The sequence below is a fragment of the Ricinus communis genome, chromosome 8 (assembly GCF_019578655.1).
Source record: "Ricinus communis isolate WT05 ecotype wild-type chromosome 8, ASM1957865v1, whole genome shotgun sequence".
Classification (NCBI taxonomy): domain Eukaryota; kingdom Viridiplantae; phylum Streptophyta; class Magnoliopsida; order Malpighiales; family Euphorbiaceae; genus Ricinus; species Ricinus communis.
Genome location: NC_063263.1, coordinates 7,926,970 through 7,945,574, shown reverse-complemented (window position 1 = coordinate 7,945,574; position 18,605 = coordinate 7,926,970). Strand labels below are relative to the sequence as shown.

General features: G+C 31.8%; 2 protein-coding genes across 7 annotated transcripts; one reads left to right on the top strand and one right to left on the bottom strand.

Moving 5' to 3' along the window:
* The first annotated feature begins 5,258 nt into the window (after positions 1–5,258).
* Positions 5,259–8,084, top strand: LOC8266981 (inorganic pyrophosphatase 2). The gene is made up of 5 exons (XM_002527378.4): positions 5,259–5,653; positions 5,784–5,905; positions 6,001–6,202; positions 6,544–6,902; positions 7,928–8,084. The coding sequence occupies exons 1-5, from the start codon at positions 5,516–5,518 to the stop codon at positions 7,932–7,934; spliced, it is 828 nt and encodes a 275-aa protein (XP_002527424.3). The 5' UTR covers positions 5,259–5,515; the 3' UTR covers positions 7,935–8,084.
* Positions 7,716–15,672, bottom strand: LOC8266980 (ABC transporter C family member 8). 6 transcript variants are annotated; one of them, XM_002527377.4, is made up of 13 exons: positions 15,568–15,672; positions 15,406–15,491; positions 12,022–13,967; positions 11,609–11,929; positions 11,436–11,522; positions 10,737–11,354; positions 10,483–10,647; positions 10,089–10,383; positions 9,788–10,002; positions 9,369–9,674; positions 9,211–9,274; positions 8,897–9,136; positions 7,716–8,191 (listed from the first exon to the last, which is right to left on the bottom strand). In XM_002527377.4, the coding sequence occupies exons 2-13, from the start codon at positions 15,470–15,472 to the stop codon at positions 8,067–8,069; spliced, it is 4,449 nt and encodes a 1,482-aa protein (XP_002527423.3). In that variant the 5' UTR covers positions 15,473–15,491; positions 15,568–15,672; the 3' UTR covers positions 7,716–8,066. The 6 variants fall into 6 exon arrangements, with proteins under 6 accessions (XP_002527423.3, XP_048233809.1, XP_048233810.1 ...); XM_048377852.1 differs by having other exon boundaries at positions 12,022–12,098; positions 12,183–13,967; positions 15,406–15,585; XM_048377853.1 differs by having other exon boundaries at positions 12,022–12,719; positions 12,858–13,967; positions 15,406–15,584.
* Positions 15,673–18,605: the final 2,933 nt, after the last annotated feature.

Genomic DNA, 18,605 nt, shown 5'->3' with positions numbered 1-18,605 from the left:
TAAATTGACCCTGAACCAACCTCTTTTAGTTTCAGTTTCGATTCGAACCGATACAAAATCTGACTGGTTCGATTCTGGTTTTGAAATCGGCCTGTGGGCCAGGTCTACATAAAGCTGAGTACATTGAACCCATTATGGAAGCCTGGAATACTATACTCTCTCTGTTATTTTCAGAACTATTAACAATATTTGCCAAAGCTGAGTTCCCCCTGCAACTACACCAATACTCGGCTACAAGCTTTGAGAAGCTTTAAGGGTTCATCCTACTTCACCAATTTCCCTGCAAATCAAATTCTAAACATGTATAGAAGTAGAGGATATGCAAATTTACTAAAATACTCTTATGTAAATGTATTAAAATAGTTTTATTGATATTTTAGTTAATTAATTGGGTTAATTAGGTAATTTATTAGTTAATTTTATTAAAATAAAAATTATTTATTAAATATAATTCTAATTTTAGAAATCCAACTCTTTTAAGATTTCAAAATTGGTTGTTCAATTTTATTAGGATTTCAAACATTAGTTGTAAAATAGAATTTTTGAATAATATTAAACAAAATAAACTCAATTAGAATTAGAAGATACACACATAATCATATAAAAAGGCTATAGTTAATTTTTTATTTAACTTTGTTAGGATAAAATGTGAAAGGTGGAGGATAAACAAATTTACTTCAATAGCTTTATTGATTGTTTATTTAATTAATTGGATAAATTAGATAATTTGTTAATTAATTTTATTAAAATAAAACTACAAATTATTTATTACATATAAGTTTAATTTTAGAAGTTCAACTCTATTAGAGTTTCAATATTGGTTGTCCAACTCTATTATGATTTCAATATGAATTGTAAAATAGAATTTCTAAATAATATTAAACAAAATAAATTCAATAACAATTAAAATATACACGTATAATCATATGAAAGTGCTATAATTAATTGTTATTTAAGTACTTTTAATCTAACTTTTGTTATAATTCGACATTAATATTAAATTAGATAATTCTATAATTATACTTCTATATAAATTAATAAGAAATTTAAATGCTATATATTGGGTGTGAACATATTTAGAGATTAATAAAATCACCACAGAATTCTAATCCATTTAAGAGTTTGCGACAAACTATAAAAAGAATAATTTTACTAATGCTAAATACAAAAAAAAAAAAAAAACAAATGTTTAATAAGTTTGTAATATATTATTAGTCAAATATTTATAATTAGCTTTTTATTATGATGTTAAATAGAAAAGTTATTTATGGTGGATATAAAATAATTAAATTTTAATGATCATATACCCATACAGAACTAGCAGTAATCTAAAAACTATAACAAATATATTTATTATTAAATTTAAAAAGAAAAAAATATTTTTATTAATAATAAATGGATTCACTATTCATAAAAATAATAAATAAATAAACTTATTATTTTAAAAAAGTTCATTTTTTAATATTAAAAATGCTTATGATTATGAATTTAATAAGTTTTTATCTCAATTAAATCTAATTATTTAATTAATAAATATATAATTATAATACATGGGTCAATTCATTTAAAAGAAGAGTAAAATTTAGATTAATATCGTACTCTAAGCACTATACTAAACTTTTTTATTTATGATTTTAAATTTTAACAATAATTACATTTTAATTTATCAGCAATAACAAATATAAATTTCAATTACTAAATTATTATATATATATACATATTTATATAAATAGTAATATTTTAGTTATATAATTTTATTAAATATATTAATGAAACACTTCTTTCAAAACGAGAATATAAATTCTGTAAACTAGAATTTCAGCTATATAGAAAAATTATGAATTTTACTTTATTTAATTAGATCTTAAACCAAAATAAAAATAAAACACTATACTATAATTAAGCTAATAAAAGAATGCATTAACGAGTTCGATTATTAATATTCACATGCATCACATGCGTGTGGAATATAATTAATTAATTAATTTAAATTTGTAATGATAAATAATAGAATAAAATATTTAAATTTTAAAAAAAGCCACAATTAAAATTTATTTATTCAATGATGTTATAAGCATTGCATATATCATTTAAAACAATAAATTATTAAACCATCATTAAGATTTAATAATAATTTTAAAATAATTGATATGATTTAAACATAAATTTTTTAAACTTTTTTATAACAATTTAGATAATTTTCTTTTACTTTTTAATTTTTTTTGAAAAATAGGTTATTAAACTTTCTTTTAATAATACTTAGCTTAAATCTATTTTAGATATTTTAATCTAAATATAATATTAAAAACGAAAATAATTAATTAAATAACTTTTTAAAATTAAAAAAATTCATACTATAAAATATTTACTAAATATAATTATTATAAATATAATTATTTAAATTATAACAAATCAAATAATTAATATTCACGTGTAACACATCTCAATAAAAGAATTAGTAATAAAAATCAACAATTTTCTTGCCTCTATTAACAATATAAACTGGGATTGAAAAGAAAAGAAAATAGAAAAGGAAAGGAAAATGAAAAACTTACCATAAGAAAGGACCGAAGTGTTGGCTTTGGGCACCGAAGTGTCATCAACCAACAAAAACTTTTGACCTTCACATTCTAACCTATATAACATAATCAGCTCTCTTTTTGTGCCCTTTAATTTCTTCGCCAAAAGCGACAGCACTATTGTCGTTTTTGTCCTTTTCTGGTTTTCTCAACTTAACACACAATTGTGGAGCCAAAACCCACCTAATACGTTTCCTACCTTAAACACAGGGTTCCTCATTGATGAAGATAAAACAAGAAAATATTAGGTTGCTTCCTTGTAAGACATGCATGGTGTAGTGCATCAGTCCTTTATAATATTAAATTTAAAAATATTTAGATTAATTTATTTATTTTATAAAATAATAAATCAGATAGTTAATATTCACATGTAACAAAATATTAAGAGAAAATATGAAATGCACCAACTCCGGTTTTTAGATTTCATGTAAGTGGTATTTTATGTTGAAATTTACTTAATTGGATTATCTTTCTTGAATATAATCGTTCAGTTATGATTTGATAGTTTGTTTTTTAAATCGTTTCAAGAATTTGAAATTATGATAATAAAAAGATACCACAACAATCTATGCCTTATTAGGGTTCCTGCTGCTGGCATTTTATGCTAGAATTTAGCATCATTTTTGGCTTTCTTTTCCTGGCAGAGGTTTCAAAAAGAAATGAAAAGAAAGAAGCTGTTGGAATTTAAATCTCCAAAAACTTACATTATAAAACAAATGTAACGCCATATAATGGAATCATGAATAGAGAATGTCTGCCCTATGATTAATTTTAGGAGCAAAATTTATGAAATATTTTAGAATTCCACTCCTAATTTAAATATTTTAAGTGAGGAAAAGGCAGAGCACTAAAAAAAATAAATTTGAAAATAATATTTTTATTGTTATTCTTATTCCTTAAAATGTTATTCGCTCACATTAAATTTATTATTCACTTTTTTGAAGTATTTTGGTCAATTTTAATTTCAGATCTTTCATATACGTTTGTCCCTTACCAAATTAAAATACAAAAATCTAAAAATTAAAAACAAGAAAGATAGGGAGATAAGAACTACAAAGTCAAATAACATATTTTCTAGCATGTTAAGAAAAATGATGTTTTGGTTAATGTATAAATTTATACAGTAAGTGATATATTTTTTTTAGTACTTGCAAGTACATGAACTGTTCCTACAATAAGGGTAAGTTTACCATGATGTCGATTTCTCAAGAAACTATAAGGCCACTTAACAGTCCATTATTATTTAAAAATATCTGAAATTTAGATTTTGTGAATTTTAATTTAATTTTATATTATTTTTTAAATTTTAAAAATTAATTTTATAAAAAGCAATTGGTACTTTTTCTAAAAACAAAAGTTGAAAAAATAGTTTATAAAAGATAAAAACAATAAATTGAAAAATTTCAAATTTACTTTTTTAACACTAACAATCCCATATATTATCTTATTCCCATCTTATTTGCCTATGACTCCTAAACCTAACCCAACTCACTAATTAATCTCACCTTCAAACTCACTAAAACCAACGGCCTAATATCAAAAGGATTAAGTTTTGATCGTACCTTTTTGACCGTTCCATCAATTAAGGATGGATAGTGTTTAAATTTAAATAATATGTAATATGTTTAAAAAAAAAATTTACTTATTTATATTTTAGCAATAAAAAGAAAATATATATATATATATATGTAAATAACTTAGGTATATAACAAGGACGGGACGGAATGGAATGAGTTAAATCCGTCTTTGGCCTGGGCAGGATAACTTCCACCGAATTACAAGTATAGCCTCGGGTAAGAGGTATATTTTCATCCGCAGTTGTAGTGTTTCCAACTTACCACGGAATTGAAGACATGTACCATGTAATATTCCATTGGCATCAAAACCCCCTCTCCTGTTATAACTCGGATTATTCTATTGATTTCTCACATACGCGTCTAGAAAAGCCACCTTTTTCCTGGTATAAATTGGACCGCTCTACACAACAAGTCCATTCAAGCAAGAACTTGCCTAGACTTCCAATCTCTCGATCTTTCTTTTCTTGAGCAATTTTTAATATAAAAATTGAAATGGTTACGTATGAAACCATGACCAATATCACCTAAGGGATTAATAATCTCATATTAAAATATAATTAAATAGTTCATATTCGTATAAGGAGTGCACACAATAATTTCTAAAACGCAATAAGTATGGATAAAGATTTATATCCACAAAAAATGGGAAAAAAAAAAGGAGTTAAATGCTCAGCAGCCACACAACTCAAATCAATTAAGGAAAGGAGAGGTTCCAACTTCCAAGAATCGCCGGCTGCACTCTGGCCGGAATATTCCCTTCAAATTGTACCAATGCCTTGGAAAAAAGTTGTCCAAGTGAATTTCATTCCATTAGAATTTAGAATATTCTCTTATTCCCACCTTATTTGCCTATGACTCCTAAACCTAACCCAACTTACTAATTAATCTCATCTTCAAACTCACTAAAAGCAATGGCCTAATATCAAAAGGATTAAGTTCTGAGCATACCCTTTTGACCGTTGGATCAATTCAGACATTTATGTCCACCTGGGTCAATGTCATAGTCACTAAATCCGATGGCTAAAAACTGCTTCTGTTTTAAAACGATATTGTTTTGCAAGAAAATGAAAAATTTCCAGAGACACCAAATTAGAAAATGGAGTCGTAGTGTTTCCAACTTACCACAGAATTAAAACACGTCCATGTAATATTCCATTGGCATCCGAATCCCTTTCCTTTTTATAACTCTTTATTATTCTTTAAATTTCTCACACATACACACGCGTCTAGAGAAGCCACCTTTTTCCTCGTATAAATTGGACCGCTCTGCACGACAAGAAGTCATACAAACAAAGAACTTCCCAAGACTTGCAATTTCTTGATCTTTCTTGCTTCTTTTTTCTTTCTTTTCTTGAGCAAATGGCTGGAATTTTGGTTGTTTTCGATTTTGACAAGACCATTGTTGATGTTGATAGCGATAATTGGGTTATTGATGAACTCGGTTTTACTGACTTGTTCAATCAACTCCTTCCTACCATGCCTTGGAACTCTCTCATGGTTAGTATGTATTAATTGTGGTTTCATGTTCTTCTTTTTGTTTAGTGGGTTCTGAATCAGGTGGTGTAATGCAATACCCTTTTGTTGCTTTTCTTTCTACTGACTGTTTTTTATTTTAATGAAATTGCAGGATAGGATGACGAAGGAGCTTCATTCACAAGGAAAAACCATTGAAGACATGGTTGAGGTCTTGAAACGTATTCCTATCCATCCTAGAGTTATCCCTGCTATCAAATCAGCTCATGCTTTAGGGTACATATATAATATCCTTCTCATTTAAAATCTTTAGTTTAGATTTTTTTTTTTGGTTTATAGTGTCGATTACATGTTTTATTAATTAATTTCAGGTGTGAACTGAGGATTGTAAGTGATGCAAATGTGTTCTTCATTGAGACAATCTTGAAACATCTCGGATTAAGAGATTATTTCTCTGAAATTAACACAAACCCAGGATTTGTTGATGATGAAGGAAAATTAAGGATTTTCCCTTACTATGATTTTACTCAATCTTCCCATGGCTGCAGCCTTTGCCAACCAAACATGTGTAAGGTATACATTTCAATTTCTCTTGAGGGTTTTAGATTTAATAATAATTATTATTAAGAGTGGCTAGGGTCAGGAGCTGGATATACGTAATGGGTCAACCAAGAATAATATGCTAAGAAAAAGGTAACGTGGAGTACGTTAGTTAATTGGGTCCAGAATGTTTGGAACATGCATGTTTTTCTTATCTGAGTTTCTGATTTTGACAAAATCCTGTGTAGAGAATATTAGGCTATTGTCAACTTGGTGAACTTTCATGACCCCACCGTCATTCTTTGCTCCATGTATTTCTGAATGATAATTAATCATTTAATGAAATTTTATTAATATTTTAAATGTGATTACAGGGACACATCATTGAAAGAATTCAAGCTTCAATGTCAAAGGAAGATAAAAGCAAGAAAATTATCTATCTTGGGGATGGTGCTGGTGATTATTGTCCAAGCCTGAAGCTTACAGAGGCAGATTATTTAATGCCAAGGAAGAATTTCCCAGTGTGGGATTTAATTTGCAGCAATCCTATGGTTATCAAGGCAGAGATTCATGAATGGACTGACGGAGAAGAGCTCGGACGTGTTCTGATTGAGATCATTGATAGAATTTGTTTGGAAGAGAGAAATGGCAGCTCTGATCAATTGTTCTCATCAGATTGCAAGTTGCAGACTGTATCAATTGCTGCCTTGCCTCAAGCTGTTCCTGTTCCTCGGTAATTAACTTCGGTAACTATAACGTTGGTACATGCCACAGATATCAAATGAACAGAATTTACCCTTTTTCTTTTCTTTATTTTATTATTATTATTTTTTAATCTTTCCTTTAACAAGAAGCACTTGAGTTTGTAATGCTGCCTCTGAGATCAGGAAATGATTAAAGAAATTTATCAATCTATATATAAAAAATTGCCAGTGTGCTTCAGCTAGTAACAAATTTCTTGTTCTGCTGTTGGGCGCAAGCTTTTTTTTTTTTCACTCAGTTTGTGTCACAAGCTTAAGCCAAAACTTATTCATTCATAAAGAGCAAGGTTTCTGACAGGATTGCTAAAAGTTATTCTTTACTGTCATTCTACAGCATGACAAGAAACCTTTTTCTCAACAGTATAGTCGAGATATATATATGTATATATATATATATATATATATATATAGATTCCCATTTTCCTTAGTTGAAGCCTTAGTTGGAAGCACTAGCAGTAGTATTCAGTATCTGTACCTGGGGAACTCTCACAAAATTTCTAATGCAGTAATATTCAGCCATCAGAATGGACTTTATTTTTTTGTGCATTATGTTGGCGAAGATGCAGCCTGTTCAAATTAATTTATGCTATTTATATATATATATATATATATATATATTGTATGGTATCTTATAAAAGTCTGCCATTCGAGAAACTTTCACATTGTGCATGTTGTGGTTGATTGATGAGGGAATTATGAGAATGACTGATTCCTGTTGGCCCAATTCTTCTAGCAAGAATATGTTGTTGGATATAGTGGCTGCTGTAGAATTGGAATCCAGGAGATTATTGAAAAGAATATTATAAACCAACTATATTAAAGTAATCTGACTTGGAAAATATTCACATCATATATGCATGGAGCTGAGTACATTGTATAGAATTTATGTGGAGGACTTAATTGCACACATACAACTCTTTTATTTATTTATTAATAAAAACTCAAGTACAAATACTTTTACTACAATATTAAGTATTTTTTTTTTCTTTTTTTTCAGTTATTAGATAAGTAGAGAAAGACTTTTCTAGGCAATTAGAGAAAGAGAAGGAGAGGTGGTGATGACTCTCAACACATTGGACTCGTTTGTGGAAGCCTGGAATATTGTACTCTCGCTATTATTTTCAGAAGAACTGTCATTAATATTTGCCGAAGTTCTTCTCGGAGTTCCTCCTGCAACTAGACCAGTACTCAGCTACAAGCTTAGAGAAGCTAGAATTAATCTCCATCAGCTTTAAAGGTTCATCATACTCCTCCAGTTTCCCTGAAAATCAAATCATACAGATTTACTTAGCATATACTAATGGGTCTCTTTGGTTCGGTTGATCAATGCAGCTTACTAATGGATCTCTTTGATTTGGCTGATCAGTGCAGCTGATAGCTAGTAGCCGATGGTTAATATATTAAATGACTATTGAAGATCTATAATTTATATTATATATAATTTATTTTATTATATTATATTTGATGATATAAATTAATAAAAATAATTTATAATAATTAAAAATATTATAATTATTTTCTTTAGCTCAATTATATTTATTATTAAAAAATTTATAAAAATTATTTTAAAACTCGAAATTTAAATTTAAATTTTACTAATAAAATTTTTTAGTTTCAAATACTATAATTATTAACTATTAAGAATAATTTCAAAACAATAATTATTTATTATATATAAAAATATAATTATACGAGATCAACTTATAGTAAATTATTGTTAATAAATTTTAATAAGGATAATAGTATCCAAATAAATAAAAAAAATAAAATCAGCTATCAGCTTACAGAAAAAACTCTAATATATCAGCAGCTAAATCAATTATCAGCTAATTTCTTAAAATTTTTTACCTTTGAACTAAACACACTGACGATTTTCTTGCCTCTATTAACAATATATATTATGTCATCTTTTTGGGATTGAGTTTTTCTTAAGACAAAGAAAGGGAAAGGAAAATGAAAGAGTTACCATAAGAAAGGACCATGACCATGTCACTATCTATAACAGTGGGAACTCTATGAGCAACTGTTATCACCGTACACATTGAGAATTCTTGTCTGATGATTCTTTGTAAAATTGCATCAGTAGCAGAGTCAATGGAAGCAGTAGCTTCATCCAGAACTAGAATTCTGTTTCTCCTCAGAAGTACTCTTCCTAGGCAAAATAGTTGGCGTTGTCCGGCACTCCAATTTTCACCTTCATCACTCACTGCAAAGTATGTATTAAAGTTAATTCAAGCACATCTGGACTTACTGATTTAAACCTGATGCAAGTATAGTAACCTGAAGAGTCTAGTTGATTAGGCAGACTGCTAATTGTTGTCTTAAGCTGACACTTCTCCAAAGCCTGCAAACAATGAACTTATCATACATTTTGATTTGATGGGCATGCGTTTCTACGTATAATATGAAAATGGTTTACTATGAGTCAACTGTCTCACCTCCCATATTTCAGGATCAGAATACAGACCTAAAGGATCGAGATTTGTCCGAACGCTACCCCTGAAAAGCGTTGCTTCTTGAGGAATAATGCTGAGCTTTGTCCTTAAATCTCTGAGGCCAATAGAACATATGTCAAGTCCGTCTATAAGAATTCGACCACTTGCAGGCTCTACTAAGCGAAACAAAGCACTGATTAATGTGGTTTTTCCGCTTCCAGTTCTCCCTACAACTCCTACTCTAGTCCCTTCCTCAAATATGCAGTTGATTCCTTTGAGAACTAGTGGAGCATTCGGACGATATCTTATCTGAAAAATCAAAGTTAAAAAAAAGAAAAGAAAAATGTTATCATGGTTACAAGCAGCAAAGAAAACGGATAGTATTAATTAGCCACCCGGAGTCATAATAAGCTTGTTCTCACCTTCAGGTCTTGGAGCTCTATCCTACCCTCAGGAGGCCAGGAAGATGGTGGCCTATTATCCTCCACAACTGCTGGTGGTTCTGATGGAATGTGCATGAACTGCTTAATCCTTTCAACTGATATTACGTAGTTTGCTAAATTGCAATACCAACGAGTCACGAAAACTTGGGTGCCAGTTAGAGACAATGCATAAGACAATGAAAGTCCTATAAGTCCTGCAAATCCAAAATTGAAATTTATAGTTTCACATCTTTAACAATATTAATGAAAACTCCATTACTTGGGTTCAATGTAATCCTACCTGGAGTGACAACGCCTTTTGGAAGCAATACGAGCAAAAGAGCAGCAGTGAATAAAGTCACATTTTGCAGTGCCTCTGTCCTTATAATTAACCACTCCATTGCCCCATTAGAAAGGAAGAAAAGAACAGCATCCTTGTCAACAAGCTTCAGGTAATTCTGAAAGAACCTATCCACCATTTTGAAAGCTCTTATTGTAACAACACCAAGTGATGTTTCAGCTGCATAATTCATGACAGGGGCCTTCGTCGTACCATTGATCCTTATCAGTTCTCTTGCGGAGGCTAAATAATAATCCTTGAGAGTAGGGATAATAAGAAAAAAAAAATGAAATCAGCTATTTTATTTTATTAGAGATTAGGAAAAATCCAGAATTTGAAAATTTAATGCGTTTACCTGAATATATTTTGCACCTACTATAGCAAGGACTGCTATAACAAGAACTTGCCATGTGACCGAGGCCATAATTCCTATGGTAACTACAAGCTCCACTAGACCACCAGCCGCAAAGACGTAGGAGAAAGGAATGTCAAAATCCAAGATACTCAGATCTGATGAAGCCTGCGAAATATAATAAAAGATGAATGGTTAAGTAAATGATTACTGGTGAAGAGAAATGAAAGTTGATTCGAATTTAAGTATATTCTTACACGAGTCAGGATCCGTCCAACTGGAGTAGAATCAAAGAAGAGCATTGGAGCTTTAAAGATTGTATTGGTGAAGCCAGAAAAGAAGGACTTAGAAGCTTTTAATCCAAGAAGGACTGCAAGGTAAGACCTCAAATATACAAAACTAGCACTAAGCGATGATATCAGAGTGTAAACTCCGATCAACATACTGCTCCTGATTTCAGGTATCTGAACAGCATATGCTAGCCAATAAGTTGCAGCAGCTTGAAGACCAATAAAACCACATATGGATAATGTCGATAGGGAAGCAAAAAGTGTTCCCTTTGAAATAAGTATATAATCAAGAAATGGCTTCCATCCAACATTACCAATCCCCTTCTCTTCTTCTTCTGTTAGCTGCACTCCTGCCACACCCTTCATAGATATCTCTCCTTCGCTGTTCTGTTTAGCATGACTAGACACACTAAAATCTTCTTGCCTAACAATATCTGCCTTTAAAGATTCTCCTCGACTTTTATCATAAGATCCCAATACTGTTACTGAATCTTTATGAGCATTCACAAGCTGTTCAAATGCTGTACAGGCCATCAACAGTTCTTCATAGCTTCCTGATTGAGTAATTTGCCCACCTTCCATAACCTTTTAAAAAGCATAACCCACTTTAGTGAAAAATCTTAAAATATATGTTTCATGTAAATATTTTCCATTAAACTGTTTTACCAGAATTTGATCGACTGATGAGAGAAAATCCACTTGGTGAGTCACTAGTATGACAGTTTTATTTTCTAATGCAGTCATGATACAATCCTGCAATTACATTTCCAAGTAAGCTGTTCATGCATTTATTCATGCTTTTGAAGAAGTATAGAAGTTTCTGTTTGTTTCTGCCTTACATTAAATAGAATTGCAGCAGTATGTGCATCTACTGCACTAAAAGGATCATCAAGGAGATAGATATCAGCATCGTTATAGACAGCACGGGCGAGTTGAATCCTCTGCTTCTGTCCACCACTCATATTCAGTCCCCTCTGCCCTATTTCTGTGAGGTCTCCGTGATTGAAACTATTAATGTCCTTGTCCAAAGCACATGCTTTTATGGCCCTCTCATATTTTTCCTGGTCCATTGGCTTGCCATAAAGTATGTTATCACGAACAGTTCCACTTTGAATCCAGGAAGTTTGAGAAACATAGGCAATGGATCCAAATACATTAACCTGATAGCAAACCAGAAGAACATAGGTTAGACATATGTCTTGTATACCAAAATCATGATACAAATAACCGCTGTGTTCATTTTGCAACTCACAGTTCCTGAAATCTTAGGTATCTCTCCAAGCATGGCATATAAAAGCGATGATTTTCCAGCTCCTACTGGTCCGCAAACTGCAAATTTTTGCCCCCTTTTAATATCCAGGTTTACTTCTCTGAGAGTTGGCATGGATAGTTCAGGATCCCAGCTGAACTTACCTCCTTCAACTGCAATACTTTCACCTGAGTTATAAGATGAATTTGTGCTAATGCTTTCATTCTTGAGCTCATCATCAAGTAGAAAATTATTAATTCTATCAAAGGAGACCTTAACTTGGATCAAAATAGAAAGAGCCTCGGGTATCATTCTGACAGGCTCAGCCATGCTCCTTAATGTTGCAAGCACTGTGAAAATGGTGCTAGAGTTTAATGGTGCACTCCTGAAAAGGGCACATCCAACAAAGACCACAGAAGAAATGATTGTTGGAGATAGCCAATACAAGATAGTTCCGTAGGTCTTCTTAATCTGTGATTCGGTCAACCATTTAAATTCAGTGTCTCGGAGGGATTCGATGTAACTCTTGAACTTTTCTTCCCATGATTGTAACTTTATGATTTTCATGTTGTTCAGGATCTCAGAAGTAGCCCTGAGTCTTTCATCTTGAGCAATCATGAATTTTGATTGACACTTCTGAAGAAATCTTGCAAATGGGACATTGAGAAGTCCGCATATCAGAAGAGGTACTAATCCTGTAACTGCACCAAGACCAACAACTCCAAAAAGGATGATAATGGATAAAAACAATTGCAATACATAAGCCCATGTTGCGTGAAACCACCAAGGAAATTCTCCCATTCTGTAAGCATCCACTGCAATGTAATTCACAAACTCACCTGTTGAATGCCGCCTCCTGGCTAAACTCGAAAGGTTGAGCTGCTTTTGATAGACGGCCACCATTAAAGCTGATCTTATTCTCATTCCTGATTGTCTTGCCAGGAAAAAGCTACGCCTTTGAGACAATGACTCGACTACCTTCACGAGAATTAGACACCCTACTATAGAAAGACCTTGATACAGATTCTGTTGATCAAGATTTGAGTAATTAACAAAAGCATACAGCAGCAGAGGAAGAACTGCCACTGCAATTGCCCTAAGCAAAGCATATGTACCTATAAATATATTTTCTTTGAGATGTACTTTCGCTACAGCCTCAAGAACCAAGTTCCCAGTGTCGTTTGAGTTATTTTCTCTTATAAGGGAATCCCATGCATGAGCAAACTTTTGATAGGCTATATCGGCTTCATCTTCAGGAAGTAAAGAGGGGATATCTTCATCATCTAATGGTTTTGAGTAGCCTAACTTAAGCAGAGGATTTATCCAAGAAAATGTCAAATTGCTAAGAAAACTGGCGTGGGCTAGTTTCTGATTCTTTACCTCCTTTGCACCTAATAGAGGTTCAAACAGGTTCTTATACGAAGCTTGTTGAGAAGAAAAACGACTGAAGTTTCTCAAAGCACAAAGTAGCAGCAAAAAGTTCACAGGCCATGGTAGGATATCAAGAACTTGAATGCTATTTGCTCTTGCTAGAATTTCAATATTTAAAGCTGAAGCCAATAAAGAAAAGGACACCCACCAGACAGTAACCAGAATTCTATTCCATCTGGATCTTGTAACAAGCAAGGAAACTGCTACTGAAATCCAAATTATTCCTCTAACAAGGTAAACCAACCAGCTCAAATGATTAAAACTGTGGTTTTTGGCTATTAGATCCCATAATCCAACCCCAAGGTATGCAATGCTAATAAGTGTACAACAAATTGAAACCACCACAGAAATCCAGTCCCTTCTATTGCTCCAACTGACTTGATGTTTTCTGATTGAACCCAGTAGCAGAAACAGATAGAAGACCCCAAGAAATACCAGATTTATGATGTCTATGATGATTCTTTGTGTGCAAGGAGAACCCAAATCAAGTTTTTCCTTACAAATCCAAGAAAGTTCCCCTGCAGTATAATCAAGTGATAGCCAATGAGAATAGCATAGCATCATTTTACTACGATGCTACTTTTTATTTAACAAACTGATAATATGTACTCCAGGCTATAGCATATTACCACGATTCTGACAGAAATTTCCAAGACAATCATAAAGAGAAGGGAAAGTGTTCAAATTTCAATACTAATTGTCGAAAAATATTAAGAAATGGGATTCTGTTAATCTTGCCAATGCCCCTCCTGAACATTGTATAATGATTATTATTTCTTGAGCTAGGAGAATACTCCGCCTTCAAACCAATTCCTAAACAGAAAAAAAAGAAAAAGAAATAGGAACCAAGAGAGGATGGAACAAGTTCAGTTGCCTTTTATGCAAGTCCTAAAATATTAATTGACCTTATTTCCTTTATTTCTTCACTGTCTGTTTGTTCCCTAATCGTTTTTGCTCTAGAATTCAAACAAATATCAGATCTTTCTTCTTAACGGGCTGTGCAAAGTGAATGAGATTCTTTCTAAGCACCTGAATGGATTCAGAGGGTCTGGAATCAAAGGTGAGCCTGCCTGCGGTTCTGTGTTTCTCAGAACAGAGTTATGACTCTGGGGATGTTAGAACGGATTCCTATCTCGTTGCCTATGGCTTCTGGGAGAAACAGTTATAGAGGGGTTTTGTAAAGGCTCCTCTGCCAAAAAACCCAACCCTGCAGCAACTCCAGCGAGACTCGGAAGATTCAATGAAAAATTATAAACAACTGTCTATCCTTCTTTCATTTTGTGGTGACAAAAGACATCTATCTTTCCTACGCTAGTGAACAAAAGAGGCTGAGACAACTTAAAGAAGAGTATGCAGGAAGTGATAGAACAAAGGAAGTGAAGCTGTTAACTCTCAAATGAGAGTTTAAATTAATGAAAATGAAAGTTGGGGAGACTCTTGAGTACTACTCTACTAGATTGATGAATCTGGTAACTAAGATTAGATTGCTGGGAGAAAGTTTCCCCTACATAATAGCCATGCATTACCAGAAATGCATTTTTTCACTTGCATGTTACTTCAACAAACAGAAGATATGAACTGAGTCTACAGCAAATAAATGACACTTCTAAACATTGTATTCTAATCATCATTTTCTTTTATCATTCTTCTGTGCTTCTTGAGCACCACATAGCAGTATCCATCACAAGATTCCAGTTTCTTTCTTGAGGTTGTTGAATACTCGTCCTTTACTTACCCCATCAAAAGACAGAAGAATTCTTGCATGAACAGTAATTGTTTAAACTTGAATGAAGAAAGAAACAAAGAAACTGAGGTGTGCATAAAGACACCACGAACAAGAAAACTCAAGATATAATATACCAAAACAACCAGTAACACACAACATAACACACAAGCAAGAGAAAAACACTGATACAGAAATGAAAATTAAGAAAAGAAGAAAGAAAATCCAGGTACCAAGTGAACTCTCCGAAAATGCCATTATTGAAGAGAGACTTTCTCTGATCAGACTTGGGCTGATCATAGTTGCAGCAAGTGGAAACCTATATAAATACATTTCATATCATTCATTCAGTGAAGTGTTGTCAATTTATGGTCCCAAACAATGAAGAAACATACCAGTGAAGTCTGAAGGAGACAGGTTCTCAGCTGCCTACCAAAAATTATTAAAGAGTTCTATCATTTATGTACATGGCTACACTTTTCATTCTGTAATTTCTTGGCAGAATGCATTTTGATTAGTTGCTTATATTTTAACTGTTAAATCATTTTACTATTTAAATTTTTAATATCATAAATTAATATTAAATATTAATTTTTTTATTAAATTATATCTATAAATTTAATTTTATAATTAAAATAATAACAATGACATAGGTAAACGATTAGTTCTAATTAAATTAATGGTTGCAAAAATCTCATTCTATAATAACATACTAACCTAATGTTTATCTTTTCCTCTTTTATGGAGAAATTTATAATAGCATTTTGAGATTTACTTTTAATTTATATAATTAATTTCTGATTTTTTGACATGCGTGTTTAATTTTTTTTATATAAAATTTTTATTTCGATATGTATACTTATTTTGAGATACGAATTAAGCTTATGTGTTTTGTACTTTTTTTATTAATTTATTTATTAATAATTTATATTTCTGATTTTAATAATAATAAATTATATATTAATAATAAATTATTTTTCTAATTAGAGAATAATTATTTTAAAAAATAGTATATTAATTATATTTTAATATTATATTAACTAATAAATTATTTATCTAACTAAATAATAATTTTAATCATAAAAAATATTATTTTTAAATATTATTTTTCCAAATAAATTAAATTGTTACTTGTATAATAAGTAATAATTTACATAATGTTAGAATTATGTGCATCTTTTCCATCATTTGATAAAAAAAAAAGGTTTGCAAAAAAAAAAACCCATCCCCCTTCTCCTTCTTCTCTCTCCCCAACGCCACCTCCTTTCCCCACCCCTTTCTCTCATTTCCGTCGCTCCTCACCACCTGCCACCGTCCTTACGCCTGTCCGATACCGAAAATGAATTCCCCACCGTCGAAAACCCCCAAGCCAAGCTTCCCCACCATTTCTCCTCTCCTAACAGTAGTATGTGAGCCTTGCCGGAGTCGAAACTTTCCAGCATCGATCCAGTGGCTTCTTGCGAGTTTTTGGCAGAAACATTTGCATATTCAAACTCCTCATAACTCAAGTTTCGCGTAGGCGCTTCTGTATTCAAAATCCGACATCATTGGCGATATGAGCTTTTGGACCCCAGTGTTTACTGAACGAGCAGAAATTCGGATTTCGGCTCAGTATAATTTTATTTAGACTTTGAAAATTATTTTAAAATTATTAGAAAATGATTGGTGTATAAACTGTTAATTATAATTAATTAATTAAATTATGTAATTAATTAGTAGCCTGATTTTAAAATTACTACAGATTAATTACAAAAGGAGTTAATATTCTGTCATGCAAATTGAAGTTGTGATTAATTGAATTAAATGTGAGGAAAATATTGGTGTGATGTATTACGAATAATATTATTTTGTCAGACTGTTAATTTTTGTATTGTGATTTGGGTTGTATTGCAGAGTCATAAAGATAATGTAGTTTTGGTGACCCGACTCCCATTAAATAAATATAAAATATTTGAAGTATTTCTAACATGTTTTGGACATGTTATCTGGGGGTAAACATTCATATTTCAGGGAAGGTTTTTTTGAATTTTCCGTAGAATTTCCGAGTCGGAATTTCTTAGGCAATCTAACCTAGGAGTCCAGGCTTAGAAAAAATTAAGAATATCTTATTAATTGAGTTATTCTTATGAATAGATAATCCGTCCATCCAGCTAGCTCCATCCGAGGCGTAGGAGCAGATTGTGGAGTACGGCAGAACTGTGAGTTAAAATTATATAATCAAAGGAAAGGCTCAAATTTTCCCCTAACGTATAACCACTGGTACGGATTGGCCCTCCAAGGTTTTTTTTAGCCAGTTTCACACAATATCTCGCCAAACGGAGTTCTTAAGCCCCTCTTTAGAACGGAAGAAACTTCCATTAAATGCAACTGAGTTAGGACCTACAATCCAACGGTTTCCCAAAGAAAAACTGCTCTCCATCACCATCTCCCTTTCTCTTTCATCACTCTCTTTTTCATAGAAAATAAGTAATCCTAAATTAACAAATTGATTTCAACAACCACAGGAAGCAATGACACTAAGGTTCTGTGACTGTCGAAGGTTTTGCGAATGCCGAAAGTCCTGGATGTCGAAGGTTCGATGAATGTCGAAGGTTCTGTGAAGGTTAAAAATCTGGTTATCGAAGATTGTGTGAATGGAGAAAGTTTCGAAAATGCTATAAAAGTCCAAAGTGTGAAGATAGAGAAAAAGATGAAAGGGAAGAAATGAAAGAGATTTGCAAACTGAAATGAAAAAGATGTGGACTGAGCTAAGGAATTTGAAAGCTAGCAAAGAAACAGAAATTGAACAGCTTCAACATGAAAACACGAAGATGAAAAATGATTTTGTTGTCTTGTTAATTGCATTATTAGCTTGGATTGCTTATAGAGATTTGGTGAAATGAAATTTAGTTGTGGTAAATTGCTTGGAGCAGAACTATTATTTGTGTAATTTTGTTAATGGTTTGATAAAATGAAATTATGACAGTTGATTTGAACACTGGCTATACACTGAAATGAATTGTTGTAAATAGAAAAGATTTGCTAAACGACATTCATAATCATAACCAATGAGCAAAAAGCAATGACATTGGCATACTGCAGTCAATATTAAGCTAAAGTATCAACACCACTTGCTCACAAGCAAATAACACCAGAGTAGCAATAATATACAAAAGTTACTGGCATCACCTGTTATTGCAGTTAAATGTTGACAAAAAAGATAATGCTTGCTCTAAGGTATAAAACATCAAAGTAGCTACAAAATTAAAAAAATATGGAAGCTCTAAGGAAGAAAACACCAAAGTGCTCCAGTCAAACTAATAATTTATGGTAAACTATTGGTCTGTTGTAGTAGCATCACTAACTATCTTGCCTTTCTTTTTTTGTCTGCCTATTAGTTGCTCTTTTTGAGCTTGCAACTGTGAAGAGGCAATTGCAACTGTGAAGAGGCAAT

What these genes read in the sequence shown, in the direction of transcription:
- LOC8266981 (XM_002527378.4), top strand. Translation starts at nt 5,516, where the DNA reads ATGGCTGGAATTTTGGTTGTTTTCGATTTTGACAAGACCATTGTTGAT. An exon ending in TGCCTTGGAACTCTCTCATG is followed by an intron (nt 5,654 to 5,783) that starts GTTAGTATGTAT and finishes ATGAAATTGCAG; the next exon opens with GATAGGATGACGAAGGAGCT. An exon ending in GCCAACCAAACATGTGTAAG is followed by an intron (nt 6,203 to 6,543) that starts GTATACATTTCA and finishes ATGTGATTACAG; the next exon opens with GGACACATCATTGAAAGAAT.
- LOC8266980 (XM_048377851.1), bottom strand. Translation starts at nt 15,505, where the DNA reads ATGTATTTATATAGGTTTCCACTTGCTGCAACTATGATCAGCCCAAGT. An exon ending in AAAAGGCGTTGTCACTCCAG is followed by an intron (nt 10,003 to 10,088) that starts GTAGGATTACAT and finishes TTGGATTTGCAG; the next exon opens with GACTTATAGGACTTTCATTG. An exon ending in TAATCAACTAGACTCTTCAG is followed by an intron (nt 9,137 to 9,210) that starts GTTACTATACTT and finishes CATACTTTGCAG; the next exon opens with TGAGTGATGAAGGTGAAAAT.